This window comes from Meriones unguiculatus, chromosome 9, assembly GCF_030254825.1.
Source record: "Meriones unguiculatus strain TT.TT164.6M chromosome 9, Bangor_MerUng_6.1, whole genome shotgun sequence".
NCBI classification, from domain to species: Eukaryota; Metazoa; Chordata; class Mammalia; order Rodentia; family Muridae; genus Meriones; species Meriones unguiculatus.
The window spans coordinates 98,235,125-98,261,541 of NC_083357.1; the positions used below are offsets into that span (position 1 = coordinate 98,235,125).

The 26,417-nt window shown below is 43.3% G+C and overlaps 1 protein-coding gene across 11 annotated transcripts in view; it reads left to right on the forward strand.

The window, feature by feature from the left end:
• Window positions 1-26,417, forward strand: part of Lmo7 (LIM domain 7) — a 206,472-nt gene that overhangs the window by 92,210 nt on the left and 87,845 nt on the right. For 9 of the 11 annotated variants that reach the window (XM_060391542.1, XM_060391543.1, XM_060391541.1 and 6 more), the window contains one exon: window positions 14,115-14,221. In XM_060391542.1, the coding sequence (XP_060247525.1) occupies window positions 14,115-14,221 (107 nt within the window). Of the gene's footprint in view, window positions 1-13,517; window positions 13,597-14,114; window positions 14,222-26,417 lie in introns of those variants that run through there. The other 2 variants (XM_060391548.1, XM_060391544.1) reach the window with 2 other exon arrangements.

The following is a 26,417-nucleotide window of genomic DNA, read 5'->3' on the forward strand; positions in this document are numbered from 1 at the left end:
TTGCTCTACAATGGAGGACCTTCACACATAGGACCCGCTCTAAAGGAGGCTTGGACATTGCTGTAGGTTGAAATGGTTCTCAAAGATGGCTTGCATTATAAACCAGAGGAACTAGGAACACCTTACAAGGCCAAGTTAGGGTGGGGCTGAGGGTGCTAATAGACTGATCAGGGGTCCAGGAAGGCTCAGGCAGGCACAAGCCTGTGTGTAGAGAAATACGGCTTGAGGAGGCTCAATATAAGGCAACTTGCTTTGAAGATGGAAGGACAGGAGAGTGAGCCAAAGTGTCGGTGGTCTTTAGAAGGTGGGGAAGTAAAAAGATGTTTCTCTTAGAATGTAGGAACTTAATGGAGAACACCTTATCTTCAGCCCAGTGAGAGGCCTGGGATCAGTGGTTCTCAGCCTGTGGGTCGTCACCCCTAAAGGTTGAGAGACCCTTTCATAGGGGTCACCAAAGACCATTGGGAAACACAGATATTTACATTATGATTCATAACAGTAGCACAGTGACAGTTATGAAGTAGCAATGGGAAGAATTGTGTGGTTGGGGCGACTACAACTTGAGGGACTGTGTGAAGGGTCGCAGCACTAGGAAGGTTGAGAGCTCCCGGCTTGAATGGATGACTTGTAGACCTCTGAGCTAATAAAGCCGTGTTGTAGGAATCTTCTCGCAGCATTAGGCGTCCACCTGAGCTACACGGCCGTCCTTGAGTACCAGCCTCATAGGAGAATGTGTGACTTTGGATGGGGCTGGTGACCTTGGATGCCTACTTATCCTTTGTATAAAATACAATGAGACTTTGTAGTTTTTTTTTTTTAATTAGAATTTGAGTAAGATAACATTTGTAAAGGGCTTCATTATGCTATTTGACAAAAAGTAAAACTCGGTAGTAGGAAGAAGTAGCCAGTTGAAGGACCAGTTAGATAATACAAGAACTGAAAATTGCCACGTGGGCAGAGGACATGGGGCATTTAAAGAGAAAATGTGACCTTGGGAGAGCCAGTGGGGTCTTGTGGAGGATGGATTGCTGTTCAGTTAGCTAAGGCTTCTGTTGGGAAGGGGCCGGATTCACTGAGCACTAAGTGCATGGGTTTGGAGCCTTGTTCTACCGTTACCAGGACTGAGATGGTGGAAACACTGAAGTGAGTCAGCTTGGGGAAGCAGCGAGTCCTGGGGCTGGGTTGGAATCTGGACTGCTGATCTCGCTCACGTCAGTGTGTTGGGTGGAGGTGGGGTAGTGTCCTTGCTGAAGGAAGTGCTCACTTCCAGCTGGATCTCAAGCCTTGCCAGGTAATTTCCCCTTCTTAAAAGCAGATTCATTAAACCTCTTTTTGCTTTGGTATGATGTGCTTTTTAAAGCAGCTACATGCTGTACTTTGGGTCACAGAACCCCTTTAGCAAGCGTTTCAGCAGTAAAAACAAACAAACAAACAAACAAACAAACAAAAACAGGTGAGTTTTAGAATGACTTGACTTTTGAGGTAAGGTGCAGTTAGAATAATTTTTAAAAACTGTTGCCTAATTCCTGCTGCCATTGGACAAAGCCCGTTACTGCTTCTGTGTAGGTTGCTGTATCCCAGGTTAATTAAACAGTGGGCTAACAGCCTTTGCCAGAGCACCGAACCTTTCCCCCTTGGCCTTCAGCTGCCCTGCCTTGCCAGTTCTCTGCTCTGCCTCGCTTGCTGTGGTAGGCTTTGCTCTGCCAACCAGTGCTGGCAGAAAATCAGTTGCCACGCTGCTGGCATTGCAGCCGTGGCTAATCTCCTGGTCCCTCCGTGTCTCTTGGCAGTTCCTCTACCCTCTCCTTAGTTCCTATTCCTGTTCTCTTGTGTTACAAAACTTAACCATTGCCCTTGGCCTCTGTTCCTTAGCTCTCAGCAATGAGCAAGTTCTTTTCTTAAAGAACTAAGAAAACTTAAAAAAAAAAATGAAGCAGTATATAGTGACATATACTTTTAATCTCAAGGCTCTGGAAGCTGAGGCAAGACAATATTGAATTTGAGCCCTGTCTGGTCTATATAATGAAATTCTGTTTCAAACAAATCAGCAGGAAAGGGATGAGACTAACTGCTTCATAAATAAAATGTAAAGCTGGATTTCTGATGACTATCTATATTATGTATGTATATATAACACTCATAAAATGTGTATATTTGTTGACAACTGTACTTACTGTGTTAGTTATTATCTAAGCAACATCGGCAATAAGATTTAGGATAGTTTTATTTCACAATAGATTAAAAATCAAGGATTAGCTGAACATGATGCAATTAGAAGGCTGAGGCAGGGGAATTGACATGAGTTCAAGGCCAGTCTGTGCTACCTAGTAAATTTGAGACAAGTGAGATCCTCTCTCAAAAACCTAAGAATGCAGCAGGACTATCTGATCAGATTGTGACCCAGCTCCCCATGGCAGCTCAGTCTCCAAGTGGTTCCCTAGTAAGGGGAATAGGGACTGTCTCTGATATGAACTCAGTGGCTGGCTCTTTGATCATCACCCCCTGAGGGAGGAGCAGCCTTACCAGGCCTCAGAGGAGGACCATACAGCCAGTCCTGAAGAGACCTGATAGGCTAGGGTCAGATAGAAGGGTAGAAGGACCTCCCCTATCAGTGGACTTGGGGAGGGGCATAGGAGGAGATGAGGGAGGGAGGGTGGGATTGGGAGAGGATGAGGGAGGGGGCTATAGCTGGGATACAAAGTCAATAAACTGTAATTATTTTATTATTATTTTTTGTATTAATCACAGGTTATTTACTTTTTATCCCAGCCATAGCCCCCTCCCTCATTCCTTCCCAATCCCACCCTCCCTCATCTCCTCCCTGCCCCTTTCCAAGTCCATTGTTAGGGGAGGACCTTCTCCCCTTCCATCTGACCCTAGCTTATCAGGTCTCTTCAGGACTGGCTGCAATGTCCTCTTCTGTGGCCTAGCAAGGCTGCTCCTCCCTTTGGGGGGGTTGTCGAAGAGCTTGCCATTGAGTTCATGTCAGAAATAGTCCCTGTTCCCCTTACTAGAGAACCCATTTGAATACTGAGCTACCATGGGCAGGGGTACTAGGTTATATCCATACGTTGTCCTTGGTTGGAGAAACAGGGCACCCCTGTGCCCTGATATATTTGGTCCTTGTGGAGTTCCTGTCCTCTCCAGGTCTTACTCCTTACTTATCTCCTGCTTCTTTCATATGATTCCCTGCACTCTGCCGAAGGTTTGGTTATGAGTCTTATTATCTGCTTTTATACACTGCTAGGTAGAGTCTTTCAGAGGCCCTCTGTGGTAGGCTCCTGTCCTGTTACTTGTTTTCTCCTACATCCAATGTCCATCCCATTTGTCTTTCTAAGTGAGGATTGATCATCTTACCCGGGTCCTCATTTTTGTGTATAGATTTTAGTATATTTATCCTATCTTATAGGTCTATATAAGTGATAAGATCTATATAGGTCTATATATGTGTGTCTTTCTGCTTTTGGGATACCTCACTCAGGATGATAATAAACTGTAATTAATAAATAAAATAAAAAACCTTAAAAACAAAAGACTGAAGACTTCTGGGGGAATATTTTGCTGACAGTGGCTGTGCTTGAGAAGGTCTGAGATGAAGCTTGGATTTCCAGGTTTCCATCAGGCTCCCGGACACAGCCAGTAACACCATTTCGTGACCTTGTCTTATGGGAAGCAGCGAGGCTTCTCTGTGTATCAGCTTCACTTGCGTGGCCCTTCTGTGTTTGCATGGAACTGACCTGCGAACCTGTCTGTAAACCATTGTTCATCAGATGGGTGCCTCTGCTTCAAAGGATGCCCACCTCGGCATCGCTGACTTCTACCTCTTAACATTTTGAGACTTCAAGGCTGCAGCAAAATAGGAAAGGTCTTAGGGTTTCTAGGTCTCTGGGCCTCAGCTGACACACATCATGCCCTTCAAAATTTTAAAGGTTTGGTTTATAGTAGGCTTGCCCCCTCCTGCTGCTTCCAAAGCCACAGGAAGAGTCTTGTATTGACCGGAGAGTAGGACTTCCAGGTTGGGTGTTCTGGGAACTTTGGCTTAAGCTTTGCAGGGCTCTCAAGGCAGATCCCTGAGCGCCACTTCACCCTCATAATTGCCTAGGACTTAGAGCTTAGTCATCTGTGAGGAATCGCTTTATTAGCCTTGTCTCTATAAAAACTCATTTCAGACAGACATTTCTTGATCTTATCTATTCAGGAAGTCCTGGCAGAAAGGGGTCCAACTGGCTGAATGTAACGACTCTGCGCTAGGAACTGTGATGTGGAAAGTTCTGTGATGATGTGTATTCTCTCTGCCCTTTGGAAGTCAGCACCCTCCTTTTATCACTGAAGATTTTTTGTTGTTGTTGATTTTTGATCCTTCAAGTAATACTGAAAGCGACTTAGGCTACAAGCCTCAGTAGTGCAGTATACTTTAATTAGGATATAGACTTTCGGTAATGAATTATTTGGTGTGTAAAATAAATCTGGAACATAGTACTATTCATATAAACTAGACTATGCACAATATTTTAAAATGCATAAACAGTTTTTTTTTTTTTTTTGCGTGTGTGTACACGTGCATGTAAGGTCAGAGGTCAGTCTTGAGTATTCCCCAGGATCTACTGATCTTTAAAAATTATTATTAGTTTTACATGGACCTGTATGATATATGTTTGTGGTTATGGGCATGCCATGGCATGCATGAGGAGGTCAGTTCTCTCCTAGTTTTTTTAAGTGGGTTCTAGGGATCAAACTCAGGTCACCAGGCTTGCATGCAAACTGCTCTTTACATCTCGTGGGCTCTATCTGCCTTGTTTTTGGAGACAGGCCTATTCATTGGCTTCTATTCACTGAGCATGTAAGCTGGTCAGCCAGCAAGGTCCAGACTCTCCAGTCCGTGGGGGAGGGGGAGTACTAAATCTGTGCTTTACCAAGTCCAGCTTTTTAAAGTGGGTTCTTGGGATCCTAGTTGGATGCCAAGCACTTTATCAACTGAGTACTTTCCCCCAGACACACAACATTTAAAAGGAACATTACGCTTCTAAGCATGTTGGAGAGGGCACCTCTTAGAAATAACCCATTTAGTGGTATTTATAGTAACATGTAATCACTGACCATGCCAGGATGTTAGGGTTAAATCAAGAGACTGAATAGTTTCTCTCTGTATTTTTCTTCCTCCAGCCCCTGGCAACCATCAGCCCACATTCTGTTTCTAGGGTCATGCATTTTGAATGGTTCATTTAAATGGTGCATGTGACCCTTGAGGGCTGGCCTTTTTCGCTTAAGCATAATGCTTTGGAAGTTCACCTAACCTGCAGAATGCGTTCATATTTTGTGGCTTTTTATGAGTGAACATCAATCCTGAATGCTGACATTTCAGCTTGTGCATCCGTTGGTCTGCTAATAAACATGTGAACTGTTTTTGTGTCTCTCTGTTGTAAATAGTGTGGCTATCGCTGTGAGGGTATTTGAACTTGGCTGAGCATCTCTTATTCTTTGGGAAGGCATAGAAGTGAGTGTGGCATTGGCCTAAAGGAGAAAGGAGAGAGTCCTTGTGTAGATGCTAGCTTACCCAAAGCAGGCACGGCCATTTAACATTCATTCCAATAATTTCTATCTCTGACAAAAAGAAGAAGAAAATGTTTTAAAGTAGCATGAGAATATGATACTGGTTAAGTGCTTCTAGAGGGTAACTGATTGGAAAGGCTCAAAAGGAGAAACCTAGCCATGAGTGGTGGTGCATGCCTTTGATCCCAGCACTTGGGGAGGCAGAGGCAGGCTGATCTCTATGAGTTCAAGGCCAGCCTGGTGTACAAAGCCAGTCCAGGACAGCCAAGGCTACACGGAGAAACCCTGTCTCGCAAACAAACAAACAAACCAAAAAAAGGGGTGGGGAGGGGATGGAGGGGGGAAGAGACCTTAGTGAAGACTTGCATTATCTCTGGCCTAGGGCTTGGATGTTGGCCAGATTCATGTTGTCTTCATGCTCCATTTTCAGGATTTAGCATGAAGACAGAACCCAGATGACTGAGATATATACTTGTGCTTCTTAAAAGCTGGACAGTAACAGGGTGAGGCGTGACACGGTTTATGTTTGGGACTAGCTGTATGTGAGAGCTGTTTCTTGCCCACCTTCCCCTGCCCCCAGGTAGAGAGTGTCCTAAGGGGTTGGGTAGAGTGGCAGCTCCAAGAGGAGAGGCAGTCGGCTTGACCAGGAAGCTGACAGTCCAGGGGAGTGAAAGGTCTTCCAGATTTGGAAAACCTTTGCCAGGTGCCAAGTTCTTTGTCACTTATTTACTTCTTAGTTCCCTGCACTTTACGGCCACTGAAGGTGCTTTATATCATTGTCAAATTCTTTGAGTAGTTTTCATTCCTCATGATTGCAGCTCATTGTAGCATTCTCTTCTGGAAACTTCTTCTTTTTCCTCATGTTTAATAATGCTTTCTTTAGTCTTCTTTCTTTCTTTCTTTCTTTCTTTCTTTCTTTCTTTCTTTCTTTCTTTCTTTCTTTCTTTCTTTCTTTCTTCCTCTCTCTTCCTTTTTTTAAACTGCTTTTCATATGTTGCAGTTGATTGTGGATCTTTCTTTCCCCCTCTCCCTCCCTGTCTGTCTGTTCTAGAAATCCAGTCCAGAGCCTCCTGATGCTATCTAAGTGCTCTCCTACTGAGATACGCCCTAGTGTTTTCTTTCCTTTCCTTCCTTTTCTGTTTCCTCCCCACCCCTCTTTTGGGGATAGAGCATCTCTGAGTAGCCCAGGCTGGTCTCTAGTGCATGGTCTGGCTTTTCCAAGGCAATTCATCTACAACATTGAGTTCAACTACTGCCAATGCCTGCCTGATTCCTTAAACAATATTTTCGAACAGCTCTTATTTTTCAGATTTATTTTTATGTGTAAAAGTGTCTTGCCTGAATGTATGTTTGTGCACCATATATGTGAAATACCCTCAGAAATTCAGAGGTAGGGATCAGATCTTTGGAGTTAGAGTTACAGATGGTTGGAGCTGCAAGCCATGTTGATTCTGGGAACCAAACTCAGGTCCCCTGAAATAGCAGCTAGGTCTCTTAACCCCAGAGCCATCTCTCCAATTCTCCTTAAATTATATTTTAAGATCAAATGTTTCTCATGGGCTCTGAAGTTGATTTATTGCTAGCTGGATATCCAGACCAGGGCATCTGAAGTTCAGTATCTCTATATACTTTTATGTTCCAAATGAATGATATTCCATGTTTCTTATTGTAAAACTATCATAACAGCCAGCTACCAAGGTGATTCTCCCCTTCTGATAAGTCATCTTGTGTACGTACTAATTGTACCCAATTAGCTAGGTGGTCTGGTACAGATGTTTGACTTTTGTAGTGAGAATTCCAGACTGTTAAAATCCAGTCTAGGTTTTGCTTTCTGATTATAGCAAAACCCCAGAGGAGAGAGAAAGGGAAGAATGGAATGATTTCCCTGAGGCACATGGGCATTGACAACTATCTAGAATCCTGAGCCAGTAAATGTTGCTAGAATTGAGAAATAGTTTTCAGGCCTAGATTAAATTCAGAGCATTGGCAGGAAAACAAGATTGACGATGAAGTTGAGGGTGTGGTTTTAAAATTCTTTGAATCCCTAGAAAGATATAAGGTAGTGCCTAGAACTGTGCAGCCCAGCCATGGGGTTTCTAAGATGCTGCCAGGTGTCGTCCCTCAGTTTTCCTGGAAGCCCAGAGTAGAGAAGCTTGTCTCCCGAGGTTCTCGGGTGTGGCTTTCTGAGAGGGTAGTGAAGCCTAGGTCGATTCACAGTCATTCCTCTGTGGAACACCTGCCAGCGTATACAAAGAGTCCCATAATCCTTAGTTTCCCCAAACGTCTACAGGCAATATGGCAAGCAGACTGAGAAGGCTACGTAGGCTTTCACATGGGCTGTTATGCAAGGGAAAAGGAAGATGATGTGTAAGGGGAAATGAAGATTCCAGAGAGAGGGGCCAGAAACTGTGAAGACAATTCCCTGGCTTTGCTTCCTAACAGAGAAACTTGCAGCATTTCTGGGGGCAGGTAGCTCCCGTGTGCCTTTAGTTTCTCCACAGCTTGACCTGGAGTGTGGAGAATGCTCATGGCTCAGGTGTCCCCCCCCCCACTGACTCAAACCTCCTACTCCTGTTGTGTTTGCCTTCATTTATCCCCATAGCAACACTGTAAACAAAAAGGAGCCATTTAGATACCATTATGGTTTATCTTTTATTTCTTCCTTCCTTTTTTTCCCCCTCTTGGTTCGTTTTTGAGGTGTCACCTTTGACCCTGAAACTGTAGGCATTACACATAGTTAAATCAGGCTCTCACACCAAGAGGTGTGGTAGCTTCTTTTTCATTCACAGGCAGCCGGTTGAGAGGAGCTATGCTCAAAGGCTCTGCTTCAGGAAGTACACTTGTCCAACCTCTGGAGCTGACTTTGATAACATTCTAGATTTTGATCTCACCTCGATAAGAGATAAGAATTTGGGGTTGATGGTCCAGTGAGATGACTCTGTGTGTGTGCAGGGCAGTTTTATGTTAACCAGACACAAGCCAAAGTTATCTGAGAGGAGGGAACCTCAAATGAGAAAATGCCTCCATAAGATGAGGTTGTAGGCAAGCCTGAATGGCATTTTCTTAGTTAGGGATTGATGGTGGTAGGGTAGCCCACTGTGGGTTGAACCATCCCTGTGTTGGTGTTGATGGGTTCAGTAAGAAAGCAGGCTGAGCAAGCTGTGAGGAGCAAGCCAGTAAGCAGCACCTCTCCATTGCCTCTGCTTCAATTGTTTCATTCAGGTTCCCGCCCTGTTTGAGTTCTTGTCCTGACTTCCTTCAATGATGGACTACTGATGTAGAGGCCAAATAAATTATTTCCTCCCCAGCTTAGTTTTGCTCATGGTGCTTCATCATAGCAATAACAACACTAAGACAGTGGGTAAAGGCACTTGCCACACAAGGCTGGCGACCAGAGTTTGGTGCTAGAATCCATGGTTCAAAGAGAACTGACTCCTGAAAGTTGTTCTCTCGCCCCTACCTGTGTGCTGTGGCAGGCATGTAAACATACTAACATATACACATATATACCAACACATGTACACAGACACACAGACAGACAGATAGACACACACACAACCAAATACCTCAAACAAATAAGTTAAACAAAATTTTGGATGCTTTGGGAGAAAATGTGATTTTTTTTTTACATGGTTGAAGTGTGAATCACTGGTGTCTAGACAATAAGATCAAAAACTCAAGTAACAACACATGCTGGAGTGGATGTGGAGAAATGGGAACCTTCCTCCATTGCTGGTGGGAGTACAAACCTGTACATCCACTTTGGAAGTCAATCTGGTGCTTTCTCAGAAAATTAGGAATAGTGCTTCCTCAAGATCCAGCTATACCACTCCTAGGCATATATCCAAAATAAGTGCAAGTATACAAGAAGTACATTTGCTCAACCATGTTCATAACAGTTCTATTCATAATAGCCAGAACCTGGAAACAACCTAGATGTCCTTCAAGACAGAGGAATGGATACAGAAATTATACATTTACACAATGGAATACTACTCAGCTATGAAAAATGAGGAAATCATGAAATTTGCAGGCAAATGGTGGGAACTAGAAAAGATCATCTTGAGTGAGGTAACCCAGAAACAGAAAGACATACATGGTATATACTCACACATAAGTGGTTATTAGACATATAACATAGGATAAACATACTAAAGTCAGTATTCCTAAAGAAGCTGAACAACAAGGAAGACCCTAGGGAAGATGCTCAATCTTCACTCAGAAGGGCAAATGTGATAGACATTGAAAGCAGGAGAAAACTGGGAACAGGACAGGAGCCTACCACAGAGGGCCTCTGAAAGACTCTACTCGTTGAGGTATTGAAGCAGAGGCTGGGACTCCTAGCTAAATTTTGGGCAGAATGCAGGGAATCTTATGAATGAAGGGGGAGATAGACCTGGAGGGGACAGGAGCTCCAAAAAGAGAAAAACAGAGCCTCCCCCCCCCAAAAAAAACAACCCTGAGCCCTGGGAGCCCTGAATAGAATGATACCCCAAGCAAGGATAATACATGGAGAGGACCTAAAACCCCTGCTCAGATATAGCTCATAGATTCAGTCTCCAAGTCTAGTAAGGAAAGCAGGGACTGTCTCTGGCATGAATTTAGTGGCAAGCTCTCTGATCACCTCCCTCCTGGGGTGGGGGGCAGCATTGCCAGGCCACAGAGGAAGACAATGCAACCAGTCCTGATGAGACCTGATAGTCTAGGGTCAAAGAGAAGGGGAGGAGGACCTCCACTATCAGTCGACTAGGGGAGGGGCATAGGGGGAGAAGACGGAGGGGGTTACAGCTGGGATACAAATGGAATAAATTGTCATAAATGATAATAATGATAAAAGAATTATTGACGCTAATATTTCAGTGTGACCTGATGACTTTCATATTTTACCTAAGTCCTTGTGTAGTTTTTACTGAACAGGGCCGGTCTCTGTAACAGCAGAGTCCTGTAGAAATGATGGAACAATACCTCAAAATCCAGGAAGTGCAACGTTCTCTTTGATCTCTCTTAGAACCCTGGCTCCATCAGGTAGCCCAATGGAAACATCTGTTGGTCCTGATTTGCCAACCACATGAGTGAGTCACCTTGGGGACAGCCTCAAAATCAAGAGAGCCTTTGGATGACTGCAGACTGGACTGGCATCTCAGTAATAGCTTGATGAGGGCTCCTTCAAGTCAGAACCACCCCAATTATTGGAAACGATTGTCGCTTGTCTTATGCAGTTATTTCAGGGTCATTTGTTTTGCAGCATTGCATAAGTAATAGCGGTCCTGCATGGAGCCAGTACAAAATGGAGAACTGCTGTAGATCTTTCTGCTGTTCTTATCCTAGTTTCTTAGTAAGCACAACTGTTACTGATGATTAATCAAGGGTGGAGAGGGAGATGGAGAGAGTATGAAAGTCTCAAGCCTTCTACTTTTTCTATAGTGTTTGCCTTTCTTCATTCCCATGGAAGCACTGTAAGTGAGAAGGAACTACTTAGATACCATTACAGTTTATTCTCCTCTTCCTCCTCCTCTTTATCATCATCGTTTGTTTTTGCAAAGTTACCTTTGGCACTGAGCATGTAGGGATTGTGTATGTCTAAAGCATGCTAGTTTTGACAGGCAGTCTTTTATGAAGATTGGGCTATAGAATATTTCTGTGAGGGATTGGGAGGTTGGGTACCCACCTCCTCACAGAGAGAATTGCCTCCTCTTTGTAGTGGCTTGCAGTTCTATATGCTACTCACTGCATGGATAAGGAAAATGGGGCCAGAAAGCAGAACTAATCTTTGTAAAACTAGTTCTGGTTCCCAGGCCAGTTAGATAAGGCTGATTTCCATTTGTGCTTTTCTGCTGTTGTTGTTATTGTTTTGCTTTTTTTTTTTTTCCTTTTCTTTTGGTAGTTTCAAGTGAAAATGTTTCCACCCAGTCAGGGCTAAATGCTTTCTTTTTATTATGCTTAGCTGGGTGTGGCTGCTTGGTGCTGGAACAGACATGAAAATTTTATTTTATAATTTTGTATATTCCCTGAGGCAATGCTCTGCTTGGATCCTTTGAAATTGCAGGAAATAAATTACCAGTGGGCTTCAGTCCAAGACACATGATGAAGGCTACAAATCCGATTGGAGTAGCACCCTTTCCCAGTGCATAGGCCATGTGTGAGTTTATATAGAGCGTTTTTTCTGCTTCAGAACTGAGCACCACTGAGATTTTACAACAGCGTTCTGCTTTTTTTCATAAAAAGTCTTTCCTCAAGACTAAGATATAATCACATCACTCGTATTTTTCCTCAAACTTTGTTCCCGATGGAGCATGCTCACTTTTGATGTGAAGTGGTTTCTCTCTAAATACTTAGCTGGCTTTTGAGGAATGTGTGGCTTCTCACTTATCAAGTTGTACATTTTGTTCACCACGTAAGTGCTATTATGCTTTTGTAAAATATGTGGGTTGTTTTCACTCTTAGCTTCTTAAGATGGTTCTGTTTGATTTTGTTTTAGTCCTTTCTTCATTTCTTCCTTTTCTTTCTTTCTCTTTCTTTTCCCTTCCTTCCTTCCTTCCTTCCTTCCTTCCTTCCTTCCTTCCTTCTTCCTTCCTCCATCCCTCCCTCCCTTCCTTCCTTCCTTCTTTTCTTTTCTTTCCTTGTTCCAGGCTATTCTCAACTAATAATTTTATATGACTTTAAGCACTCAGAGTCAAATTAGGTAGATAGAAAAGTGCTTAATAATTTTTCTTTTCTAATGTGAGATTTGCTTCCTGTCATATGTGGGTTATTGGCCTAATGAGACATTTTTGTTGTCTGCTCTTCTGAGAGTGGACATTAAAAGTGTTAATTCGTGTTTTCAGTAGTATAGCATTTAGAAATTGTAAACTTAGCAGCAAAGTTACCACTGTATTCCTACTGGAAATCTGCCAGTAAGGTATCCCATCGTGTGTGTGTGTGTGTGTGTGTGTGTGTGTGTGTATACACATGTTGATACATGTTCATGTGTGCATGGATGTGTGTTTATGTGTATGCATGTGTATGCAGGTCAGGCGTCAACTACGGGTGTCTTCCTCGGTCTCTGTGTGCCTCACTTATCCCCCCGCCTCTTGTACACAAAGTCAATTTAAAAGTAAATGGTATTGTTTAGGCTGCTCAACTTTTTACTTAGAAATTCTGTAACCTTTGGGGCCAACTTACTGCAAATGATACCAGCAGTTTGGTTCCTCGCTGGTTAGTTCACATGGTCTTTTGCCGAGAGCATCCTGAAACAACCTCCCACTTCCACAAATAGTTGTTGTGGTTGTTGACTTTTAGTGTCCCTCGCTTCCTTGGAAGGTAGTGTTGCTTTCCTCTGGTCACACTTTCTCTTGCATTTTCCTCAGGTCCCTTTCTACTCGGAGGAACCTAGGCTTCTGAACTGGCCTCTTCCTCTCAGTCTGTTTGCTATCCCCCTTTTTTGCATGCCATCCTGGCTCTTGCTGCCTGTGCATAGAAAGCACCGTTCTCCAAGTGGCAGATAGTCTGGTCGGTGGAGACTTCAGCTTGGGAGGGAGGTGGGGAGTGCCTCCAGGGAGGCCCACACCACAGAGGCACTGTTGCCAGCCAACGTAAGTGGACAAGCGTGTGCTAGCATGCAAGCAAGACATTCCCTTACCCACAATCCCAGCAAAGCAAAAGGGTCCACATGGAGTCACCAGGAACTCAGCCACATAAGTACTTTTCTTTTTCCAGAGCTGTAAGGAGTGATGCCAAAGCTAATCCTGGTAACCAAATGTGCGCTCTTGCAGTGCCGCACACTGAAAATAGAATACATCGTGGTCTCTCGAAGCAGCTCAGCACAATGGCAAAGCACTGGTTTGAAGGGAGGATTGGGGTTTTGAAATTAGATAGGAGGTCAGGCTTGGAGGCGGCGGATAGGTTTTCAGTTTTTGGAAGCAGCTCTTCAGACAGGTGCAGGGAATGAGTAATACGCCACTCCCCGGTCGCACGCCTCAGCCAATAGGCGCCAGGCTTCTCCTTGCTCCTATAGCATGGTCTCTGTGCCTGTCACGAGCTGGATCAGCGACCAAACCCAGATTCCAGGTGTGGTATTCCGCAGCCGTTCTGTAATTTGTAATCATAGAAACAGAACGTTCCTCCTCTTCTTTCTTCCCTGCCAACAGTTTCTGGGTGGGTGAATGTCAGTAGCCGGAGTTATTTTTAAAGAGGTGAAGCTTGCCGTGCGAAGCTGGGAAGAGGGCGTTTGTTTGCAGAGCAGGGCTGACATCAAAGTGTACATTACTGCTCACTGGCTGGGCGCTTGTCCTATAACAGGTAATGTTTAACGTGCCAGTCACAAAGATCACAGAAACAGTGTATGTTCGGGCATAAGGCAGCACAATCTTTTATACTCTGGACGACTGAAAGGCTGTACGTGCCCATGGTTCTTTTTTTTTTTTTTTTTTTTCCTTCTTTAAAATACACTTATGCGGTGTTCATGCCACCGCCTCTTTTGCTGACTATAATTGGACTTTGAAGCTGCGAAGTTGTATCATAAAAATTGGTAACCTTTGCCTGAGAACAAGCTCAGCTAAGCAATCACTTTCCAATTCTTTTCACAGGATAATATAAATGTTTTTTTGAAAGCTTGTGAACAGATTGGATTGAAAGAAGCCCAGCTTTTTCATCCCGGCGATCTACAGGATTTATCAAATCGAGTCACTGTCAAGTAAGTTTCCCTGGTGTGTTTTACATGTATGATCAATATACCGCATGTAAATGTAACAAATAAGTATATGTTTTTAAAAGGAAGGCTTGCAGCTTAAGTGAAAATAATGGCTGAGAGTTTTTGTGATCACGGAACGATCTTTCCTTTCTGTGTCTTACGTCTTATTCCAAAATAGACTCTTTATAAAATGGCTTGGGGACTGAGAGTGTGAAGCCATCTGTAATTGATACTGTGGTATGATCTTGTAAATCTCTATAGTGACCAGAGTGGCAGTTATATTTTAATGCTCTCCAGCATCGTAGAGGTTGGTTGATAATGGTAAGGATATTAATTATAAGTATGAAGTAAATCTAGGGGCTATTACTGTAATTTAAAGGCAAAAATAAATGAGTTTAAAGTAGTTTTTAGGTAGCTGGAAGTAGGAAATGATGGGACAACTCGATCATCTCTAGAAGGACCTAGGACCAACAACTTTGTTGGGTAGCTGTGGTTGCTTTGAAAATAAGGAACCCTTCCCCACTGTTTTAGCTCTCTGGACAAGAAAGTAAAGTGGAGATGAGCACACACCTGCAGGAACTGGAGTTTAGCTGGACAGTAATGTTCATGTGTGAGCGTGTGGTTTCAGGAAAATGCTTTTAAGCAGCTATGAGATTTTTTTTCCTCTCCCTACAAGTCTGATCTGCATCCAGGAAATCAGTAATAAAATTGTGTTGCCAGGTAAACGAGACATGGAAGTTATATAATTTTGAAATAATGCTTACCTCCTTATCTGGGCTCTTGAACCTAATTAACATGTTTCCATTAACATGCTTAGCCCTGCTTGTGGAACTAGCCACGCTGGAAAACTCTGCTTGTGCTTTAGAGAAAGATTTGTGTTCTTAATGTCGCCCTGGTGTGCCTTCAGTCCTCACTAAGATCAACTGGCAAATCTTAAACATGGCAGTTGTTTTATGAAGAAAAATAATGCCACAGATACGTCTGACAATCTTCCCTGTCTCCTAACAGTCTAACCTGAAAAGCTCAGGCAGCGCCAATCGCTTTAAAAATCTAACAGTAAATATTTCAAATCAACAACCCACACTGGCTCACCGCTTTCTGTACTCTGTTTTCCCAACTCCACAGCAGTGATATGTGCCCGGAAGAGGAATCTGCCCAAATTTCTGATGAATTTGAAAGTTCAAGTCCTAAGTTTACTGCTGAAAATACATACTTCTGCCATATGCATGGTCCTTTTACCTTCCATTAAAAATTAAAACAAGTTCATTTGTTTAATTTTTTTTTTTTCCTACTTGGCATATCCTTGCCTAAGACCCATCCGGGCAAAGAAACTTTAGCCTTCAGAATATTGTCTCCCCTAAGCCGGGGATGTGTATTAAGGCTGAGCGTGTTCCCCTCTACCATCACATTGCTTTGAACCTCGGCAGTGTACACTTGCAGAGGCTTACGGACTAGGTGAAACATGTCTGTTCGCCCCTAATTTCAAGGGTGCTGCAGCTAGGGCTTGCCTGGAGCCGCCTTCAGGAGTGGTTTCAGGGTCGAAACGTTGACAAGAAATCAGTTTCTGGGCTCAGCCTTGAGTGAAATTAAATTACTGACAAAGTGAAACTGGGATGGTGCGAAGCCGGCAGAACAGCTTGTTTGAGTGGAAACCACAAGCCTGTCACAGCGAGGCGTGCCTCCATCACAGTGAGCCTAAGCAAAGGCTGCTTGAGAACTTTCGATTCTCGGGTCTTGCTGGGCTATAAAGGGTCTACTGCGGTGAAAGGCTCAGTGCCTTTCAGACAAGATTGAGGATCATTGGCAAGTGACTTCCCCTGTGTTTCGAGGAAGCACTTTTCATGAAAAGAAACAGGTACAGAGAAGTGTGGTTGTTAGTTTTAGTCCAGGTTGTTATGTAATATGCAGACTGCTGTAGGTCAACTCTTGTCCTATCATTATTGTAGATTAAAGGACTTGGCATCAATTAGATCAGTCGTTCTCTTGTGGGAGGCACGTTTTCCTCCCTGGGGACATTTGGCGATGTGTGGAGACATTTTTCTTTGTCACAGTGGGTGTGGGGTAACGATCTAGTGGTTAGTGTGACGCTAAGTACCCTACAGCCCATAGGGCAGACTCAGCAAGGGAGGATTTTCCTATACTAGGCAGTATATGCTGGGGTTCGGAGGTGCCCGTGTGGACATGGAACTCCCTCTTTGCCAGCAAAACAGCCATGGGGAGGTGAAACTGACTGGAGAGACTTGTGACACCACTGTGATGTCACTTCACGCTTGCTGTCATCTCCTAATTACATTTCCGTGTTAGTGTGTTTATTTCACGGTGAGGCTCATCGTGATTTGTCTGAGCGCGTGAATGTGGGCAGTACTCTGAGATAGTTTTACGCACCTACAAGCATTCAGTCTGGTAGTCTGGTAAAATACATCGTAAGCCGTTTGATTACTTTAAGTGTGCTGCATCTCCAAGCACGTAGACCTCTGCCTGCCCTGTTGCACAGGCAAGCTTACCAAGAGAAAACACATGCAATGGTAGACCAAGACCAAACAGTGGCAGCTGATACCCTCCACGCCGGGGAAGGGGAGGTGTTTCTGTTGCGGGGTGACGGAGACGCTTCTAACGTTTGAGACTGGGCAGCGAGAACCGGAGCAAGTTCAAGAGCTGTTGCAGTGAGTGATCGTAGGAATCCGCATCCCGTACGCTGTCCTTCGGTGCTGTGTGACTTGGCGATACATTTGCACTGATGAAACGGAGCGAGAATACTCCTTATGCTGCTGCCCTTGTACACACCCCCACATTGTCTAGTTTCCACGGGTGTTTTGCTTTGCTGGAAGTAGTAGCTTGAAGTTTTTCAAGTATATTTGGACGATTCTGCTATTGCGTCTTATTTGCGAGTCAGTAGGATCTGTTTTATATTTATTTATTTATTTTCTCCCCAAAGGGTTACTAAGCAAACTTAGGCCCCAGTCTCCGAGAATGGCAGGTGGTTAACCCAACATGTAGTGTGAAACTTACCTGGCCTTGTTATGGCCGTCTTACTGAGTATCCACACTGAACTGAACATACATGATCCACGGGGGAGTGAGTGACTGGGCGTCCCCTCCCCAGTGACTACAGAGGCGTGCCACAGCACACTGGGAATGCCCCACAGCAAGTGTTACAGTCTTTGTGAGTGTGTCTGGTCAGAAAGAGAGGCCCAGAGCGACGGACTATAGCAGTAACTAACTCGTCGGAGCAGTCTTAGATCCTGCCTCACAGGACGTGGAGTTGGTGGCAAGGTCGGTCTCAACATTGAAAGTCTTAACTTTGTATCTTTAACAACTTTCGACTTAGAAACTAAAACTCATATTTGAAACATTACTTAAAACAATTTTTTAAATATTTTTTTTAAGTTTGTGTGTGTGTGTGTGTGTGTGTGTGTGTGTGTGTGTGTGCTTGTGCCTGTATGTGTGAAGTCCAGAGGTTGATCTTGGTGTCTTCTCTCAGTTTTCACTCGATTTGTTGAGACAGGGTCTCATACTGTCCCGAAGGTCACCAAATAGGCTGGTGTGGCTGGCCAGAGAACCCCAGCGTCCACCTGCTTCCAGCCCCCAACGCTGGGGTTACGGCTAGGTGGCCCTGTGCCTGGTTTTTATGTGCACGCCGGTGGCTCTACCTCAAGTCCTCAGGCTCTGCCCAGAAAGTGCTCAGCTTGCAGTGAGCCATCTCCCTGCTCACTCAAACAATCTCTCACACATTTGAAGTTGAACTTTGCTCCCTCTGCCCCCTCAGCATTCCAGCCTAGGTTTTAACACCCCTTCAGTTGCAGTTTGTCCATAATTACAGACCGGCAGTGCTTTTGAACACAATATCTCAGTAATGGAAAGAAATTATTATCTGGTATGGGCTCACTGCTGGGGTTGGTATCACTTCAAGTATAACATATAACTTTAAACTGCCATTTTCTGGGTTTTTATTATGTATTTATTACCTTAAGGGAACAGAAATCAAGAAATTTCCCCCCCCTGGTCTTAAACACTTTGCTAGTTGCCAAAGGAACAGTGATTAGAAGTAAAACTAGTGTTAATATTGTTCCACCATGAAAATTATGGAAAGCTCAAAATGACGTTTCAGGTATTCAAATCTCTGTGGCTGGAGAAGCCAGCTTGATTTTTCTAACAGCTCTGCGAAGTCATTTAGGTTTCCAGATGGTACTCTGGGTAAACAGTCTGGAGCCCGAGTGTGTGTGTACGTGTGTGTATTCGGGAGTGTGCATGTGCGATCATGTGTGATCACGTGCGTGTGTATGTGTGTCTCTGTGTGTGTTTATTTGTAGTTTTTTTTCAGGTAGATAATTTTTCCAGGTAGATAAGTACTCAAAATAATTTATTTTAATTTACTTTCTAGAGTAAGAGTATTATTATGAGCTGGGTGTGGTAGGGCACATCTTTAATCCCAGCACTTTGGGAGGCAGAGGCAGGTGGCTCTCTTTGAGTTTGAGGCCAGCCTGGTCTTCAAAGCAAGTCCTAGACATCCAAGGCTACACAGAGAAACCCTGTCTTGAAAACCAAAACCAAACCAAACAAAAAATACAATATTATTATGTTTTATGTTTTTAGAAGTGTTTGTCTGTGTCATGTGTGTGGGTAGAAGATGGAGCTTCTGAAGTTACAGACAGCTGCTTGGGAGCCCCTGACATGAGTTCTGGGTACTCTTAATCATGAAGCCATCTCTCCAGTCCTCATTATTATTATTTAAATTTAAGCCCGGTTAAATTTAAATTTTTTTTGCAAGTTTTTCTCTTAAATGAGTATCTTGTCATCTTCATTTTATTTCTTTATTTAAAGCAAGCTTAGTGCTATCCAAACTGGGATCTGTCACTTGAGCATGGCGACTCCCACCTGTTACTGTACGTAACTATTTTAAGTGTCTCCTCTCAACTCTCAGAAGAGAAGGCAGAAAGGAAGTCCACTGTGCTGCATACAACTGCGTCTCCTTGCGCCCTTGTTTGGGGGACAGCCACTTTCTGGGAGGGGGACATGAACTCCTGAGAGGTCTGAGGCCCTGGCAGAGGCCAGCTAGGGAAGTTGGGAAATGTTCTACCTTTGCAAAGTTTCAGCCTCTAAGAGTCCTTGCCCTTTGAAATAGTTGGGGGTGGTCTGACGCGAAGTCTGAGCAGAACAGAGCTTCTCTCTCTCTCTGTCTCTCTCTCCCTTGCCATTTCTAGTTCTTAATCTGTAGAATCAAAAGCTCTCCAGGTATCACTTTATCCCTTCCTTTCCTCACTTCAAATCTAAAATCATAGCCACCGGGTCTGCCTCTGGTTGGCCTGCGGGTTGTGATTTCACACTCTGCCCTGGCCAGGGTCTTTATCTTCACAAATAGCCTCACCTATGTTCATGCTTCACAGCCTCTCACTCCATGGCTGATTTGATTAGCAGTTGACATGACTCAGCCCATGGGAGTTTGACAGTTCATTGCTTCCTCCATCAGACAGCATTTGTTTCATAATAAGACTCAAGGAGACAGGTACTGTTCTGAAAGATATTCATCTGTCTTTCAAATCGTTGTCTATAGGCCACCTGTGCTCAGTGAATCTCTCTTTTAAAGTTTTAAAAATCACATGCCTAGGCACATCTGTAGTCCCCCCCCCGTGTTTATTTATTCACTTCTTTTAGACTTACTTTATGTGAATGAGTGCTTTGCTTGCTTGTGTGTCTATGAATCCCATGTGCCTGGTGCCCATGAAGTTCTGAAGGGGATGCTGGATCCCCTGAAACTGGAATTGTAAATGGCTGGGAATTTATCATGTGAGTGCTGGCAGCTTTGCTCAGCTTCTCCGCAAAAGCAGCACCTGCTGAGCCATCTCCTCAGTTCCTTGCAGCTGGTGTGAGCTACCAGCATTAAGTGGTGTTTTGCTCTGGATTTCAGTCTGTGTTCTGTTTCTTGCTATGTGCTGGCCTGTTTTCACCGTATCATCTGTATGAGGGCAAAAATTTGTATGCCTGAATTTAATCTCAGAGCAAAAAAGACACTTCATTGAGGAAGAGGAGATTTTTATTTCAGTGAGGCAGTTTACTTCTTTATCATATTAAAACATCGATACAGAATTTTCTGACAGGTACCTACAATCCACAAGTAACGTGATGCTTACTTGACAATTTGACAAGAACTCATGGTTGGAAAAGATTGTGTCAGGATCAACCCACAGGAGGTTGGGGGGTGTAAGTCAGTGGTTAAAGTACTTGTTCAGCATACACAGAATTCTAGGTTCGAATCTCCATAAGTTGGTGACTTATGGCTGTAATCCCAGAGAGGTGAAGACAGGAGGTATGCCAGGTTGTGGCTGTAATCCTAAAGTGAGGAAAGCAGACATAGAAGGCTCAGAAACTCAAGATCATCTTCAGCTACACAGTGAGAAGGATAGCCTGAGCTATCCAAGACCTCTCCCACCTGACACGCAGTAAAGGGAGAAAAAAGATAAGCACACCTGCTTCTTTGCTAAAATAAAAATGTACATTCATTTGAGCTTTTTAATAAAGAAACTCCTCTAACTGAAGGAGACACATATTTTTTCATTTGTGCTTCCTAAGTTCTTATTCATCTACATGTAACCTTTGCCCAAAGCACAAAACTATTTAAAAACAACGAGCATATATTATTCCTTTTAGCTTCTGGCCTAATGTAAATGTTGATCTGAAAATTGGATTGTAATTACAAGCACTTTCTGGGTACTTCAAGCTCACACTCTAAAGGTGAGGAGGAGCTGATTCTCCCATTGTCCAGTCTTCCTCTGTTCTCATCGTCAGACTCAGAGCTGCTCGAGCAAAGCAGTTACTGAACTTTCCAGTTTCAATTGCCTTTGACTTATCATCGCAGGATAATGATATGGGATATTACAGTACCTTATGAAACCTGCACAGCATCAAAAAGAGGCGAGCTTATCACTCACCAAGAGAAAGCAAAGCAAACTGGGAACTTTGGACCATGAGTCTTTCAAAGTAGTTGGTGGAAGTTTTAGTGAATTCTTCGATAGCTATAGGAATAATACATGTTTACATCTGATGTGTTATAATTACATATTTGCATTTGTGTATTTACATTAGAAACATTTCTATGTGCGTATGTGCCATTCTCTAACTAGTGAAAATCAAAATACACATATAAGATTTTCAGGCTGGAAAATAGGGTAGCTATGTAGGGTGTGAAATTTTCTGTAAAGCTCAAAGGCAAGGAATATCAGGCACTCCTGGGGAAGGTGATTTCTTATGATAAGCCACTAATGTTACTCTACTCCGACATTTCACCAACAGTAACAGAAAGCTGCCTTCCCAAAACTGGTAGATCCTGGTAAGCTACCCCTCTGGGTCCACCAAGCAGAATACGGCATTCAAGACTGGGGTGCTTCCCTCACCAGCCATGTTGGCTGTGACGTAGCTCGAAGCCATTTGAAGACTGTGAAGACTGAGGAAATCAACCATTTCCTAGCAGGTTGTTTCAACTGTTGCCATGAAACCTCTTGTTGAGTTTCAACCACTTTTCTCTGGGATCCAGGAAAAAAAAAATTTAAGCAAAGAGTGTCACTTGCCATGAACAAAACCATCTTTGATGACTTAAGTCTCGTCTGACTTTGGCTAACTCCTGTTCTCTGTATTTTTGGTGGAGAATGGTCTCAGTCAGGTCACTTTCCACCTTGTGAAGGATCAGCTTCTCCATAATCGTGCCATCATGGCCGATGGTGATTCCTCGCATGCTCTGTATCACGCTGTATGTAAACTCTAGAGCTAGCTCACTGGAAATGACTGAGGTAATTGCTATTTGCTAGAAGGGGCTACAACTTGGGTAGCACCCTACCACCTGACAGTGTTGGGTTGGTTAAAGGAAATGAGCATGCAGGTGTATAGAGCCCAGCATCGAGCAAGTGACCAATCAGTGACAAGGAGTCTTGTAAACATCTGCATAATCTACCGCCTTTTTTGATCCTGTGGAAAATACGTGTGCCTTACAGGGAGGAAGTCAGCTCTGGCTGCTTAAATTGTGATTATCAGTTCCAGGTCTTTATCTTTCTGAATTTAGGCTATTTGTGATTCACCCTTTCTTTCCTCTGGGAGTAGGTGCTTGACTAGATGTGGTTTTAGGAAATATTTTACTTTTGTTTTTTAACTCTGTATAGTGTAGGTATGTGCACACAAGTGTGGGAGCCAGAGGTGTTGGGTCCTCCTGGAGCCGCCTTCCCAGGTGGTCACGAGCCGTCCCATGTGGATGCTGAGAACTGGTTCTGACGCATTGTGGGAGCAGTGCACACTCTCTCCAGCCCCTTTAACTAAGTGCATGAACTCATCACTTATGTTCAGTCGCCTTGACATAACGAATTTTGTTAAAAAAGCTAGAGTGACAGAACTGCTGTCTGCTTCTGCCACCTGACATGTGGGACCAAGTGATTGTTTTAGTCAACTTTTTAAAATGTTCATTTTTTTTTCACCGTATTTCCTGAAAACGATTTTAATTTGAATTGATTTCTCTGAACAGCTTAACTTCCCCGTGTTGAGAAAGAGCAAACCAGAACTGCCTCACAAATTCAGATGATGCCATTTACTGCACATGTAAACCCGAGCCTTTGCATTATTTATCGGCTTATTTTTAATGTTGCCCTCTTTCCCTCCCATATTTGTGAAGTGTCGTTTCGGTCACAGAGGAGATCAGAAGCTGCTGTCAGGACTCTGGAGGACTTGAGTTCTTTCTCATCATGGAAAGGCTGCTCCTGGTCTTCACTAAGCTCAAGTGTGCGTCCCCTGGGCCAGGGCACTTTGTCCCATCAAAGTGTAAAAAGCCTTGATTATATGATGGGAAGTGGTTTTACTCAGAGGTATGATAATTTAAATTGTAGTAGGCTTGGAGGTGAACAAGAGTGGGCAATCTTCTCAGTTTTACTTGCACACAATGAGAAAGTTTAAAAAAAATAGGAAGTATAATTTTTCTATTGATGTGTTTTAAAATACAATACATTCTGATAGATTTTTTTCTTTTTTAAAAGGAGAACCTGGCTCCCCAGTATTAAATAGACCAGACGTAGAAGTTTTTTATTGGTTACTATTTGTTTGCTTCTCAAGAGTTTAGGCTAAGGAAAGAGTAAGAGCTCAGGAGAATAATTTTTGGCATTCTGAACCCAAATTCTGGGGGAGAATGACAGATGCTGGTTTCATCCTTCATTTCCCAGACACGTTTCTCCTGCCTCTCCTAAACTGGGTGGGAGATTTACAAGTCATCACTTTATCTTCGGAAAAGCGCAGTGCTGTTGCCTCAGCAAACACTGAGTGACCATGCACAATAACCAGCACCAGGGTCACTGACGAGACTGCCACTGGGAAGGAAACAGTCACCTGTCAAAGAAATCCAAGTGGCACGCACCAACACTCTCAGGTGTGATCAGTTTGATTTTTATAATGTTAACAACCAAAAAGCAGATTAAAGACACACTTTGAACTAACACAGCTCAGATTAGCTTGTTTTTCTTAAGCTTTAAAGAAAAGAAAATATTATTGAGCCTGAGAGAAGCACCTGTTTTTGAAATTTTTTTTTTTTTTGCATTAACACACCCAAAATTATTAGTTTACTGAGAGTCTGTGGGCTCAGAACAATTTGGGGGAGACATCCCTAAACAAAATATCAAGGGTCAGACTCTCTGCTGTTTCAATTCCTTGCAACAGTATCAAAACCTACCAGCCTAAAATGCTTCTGGTTCACAGTTTTTCTCTCGGTTTATGGAGATGTGGAAATTCTGCTCCAAGGATTGGTGTTCGGTGTGTGTGGTTAAACAATTTGGCTGACCTGTTAGTAGGCTTCTTTTGCATCAGCTTAGAGTAAAAACTGCTAAAAAGTGTCATTACCTATAAAATGCCACCAAATAGCTCACACCACAGATTTCTGTGGTGTCAGTATCTTAGGCAGTGATGAGGAGATATTGCTGTGAGGAGGCATTGTGACCACGACGACTTTTATAAAAGAAAGCATTTAATTGGGGGCTTACTTATAGGTTCAGAGGTATAGTTCATTATCGGCACAGAGGAAAGCATGGCAGACATGGTGCTGGAGAAGTAGATGAGAGGTCTACACCCAGGTCTGCAGGCAGCAGGAAGAGAGCCACAGGACCTGGTTTGGCTTTTGTAAATCTCAAAGCCCACCTCCAGCGATACATTCCCCTCCAGCATCGCCACGCCACACCTCCTAATCCTTTCCAACAGTGCCATTTTCTGGTAACCAAGCATTCAAATCTTTGAGCTTACGGTGGCCATTCTCACCGAAGCCACCACAGACAGTATGAGTGATATTGTCACTTACTTATAGGTAGCCAGACCATGTGGTAGCCCAGATTACTGAGAAATAAATTCAATGTCCCCTCCTTGTTTCTGTGTGACTAACAGGAAGTAGTGGTGAAGCATACCTGCTTTATTGAAGACTGACACCATTGGTTTAGGCTGTAGGCCACTGGGTTTGGGTATCACTCTTTCCAGGGGAGACAGAAGTAGCCGTTTTAACGGGCTGCTGGGTCAGGGCATATTTGTGGTAAGGCATAGGTGGAGGTGCTCACCGAGTCTTCCTCGCCTGTGGACCTTTTCTCTGGCACCCTTTAAACCACTTCCAGTGAGTACTTCACATTCATCCTATATAGACTCCAGACCCATGGATAGAAAAGGCAAGCAGCTTGTCTTCTACCTTGAATAAAGAAGAGGAAAAGCTTAGTTAACTTTTGGTTTGGGGTGTTAAGGAACATGTGATGATTCCTACTTGTCAGCTCTAAGGCAATGCTGGATTAGAGTGAGGTATAGCAATGAGATTAGGAAATCACTGTGTTAGAGGGTCCAGGGCACCTCAGAAATATTCCTGTCACTCTGGGAGCTTTAAACACATTGGACAAGGGTTATCAGAATCTGTCAGGTGTCTTACTGCTTACTTCTAAATTAGAAACAGCCCAGCCAGGCATTTCCCCTTTGCTTCAGATGCCTGAAGTGAAATGAAGCAGAGAGAAGGCAAACTTCCTTAGCTGGGTGACCTTGGGCAAATAAGCAAAGCTCAGGTTTTCTGTCAAGCGGTATCTGTTTTCACCATGTTGCCTAAACAGACCTAACTAGCATTGGAAATTGAACTTCTATTTCTTTTTCTTGTGCTGTGTGCCTAACATGGTCAAACATTTATTTTTTTTTTTTCCTTCTTGAGACAGTTTTTCTCTGTGTGGCCTTTGCTGTCCTGGACTTATTTTGTAGACCAGGTTGGCCTCGAGCTCATATAGATCTGCCTGCCTCCTCCTCCCTGAGTGCTGGGATTAAAGGTGTGCACCACCATGCCCGGTTTCAAATGACTATTTTTATTCATGCCAGCTTTATCACAATATGAATTTGTATATGTGATGGACAGTACCAAAGTTGACGCCTGCCAAATACCTGTATGTTCTGATCTTTAGATTCTCTTCCTGTTTTGTTTTTAACTTACTTCAAGTGGCTATATTAAAATACGCTGTCAAATCCAAGACCATTGCTCTCTATGATTTTCTAGTTGTGGGAATGTTAAATGATAACTCATGTGTTTTAGATTGGGTGAGCTCTAGTCAAGAAATAACTGAATATTTTATTTTTATTGATAGATGTATATAAATGCCTTCATATGTTTATGGATTTTGAGCAGATATTTATGGATGTTCAATCATATTTGTGATTATAATGGCTCTGATCTTTTAAAAGGTGAGGGTTATAAGGCTGGAGAGATGGCTCAGAGGTTAAGATCACTGGCTGTTGTTCTTCCAAAGGTCCTGAGTTCAATTCCCAGCTCCCACATGGTGGCCCATCACCATTTATAGTAAGATCCGATAACTTCCTACGGTGCGTAGGCACACATGCAGGCAGAATGCTGTATAAATAATAAGTAAAGAAATCTTTAAAAAACCACGAGGGTTATAAACCTTTACTAATCTAAATTGCCAAGGATTATGCTGCCACACTTTGACCTTTGTAGACTGTCACGGAACTTGTCTAAGAATAGATACTAATAAATACCTTTTATTTAGATAGTTCCTTGTTTATCAGTTTCTCACACTTGATTGTGCCTAGTTTTCGAAAAACAACCACAGAAAATTGCAATTGCTTTTATCCTTAGCTTCAGGTTAAGTGGTCTCTGAGTAAGGAAATACAAAACAAGATATTTTGGTCATCACTTGCGTCTATGAAAATGTGGG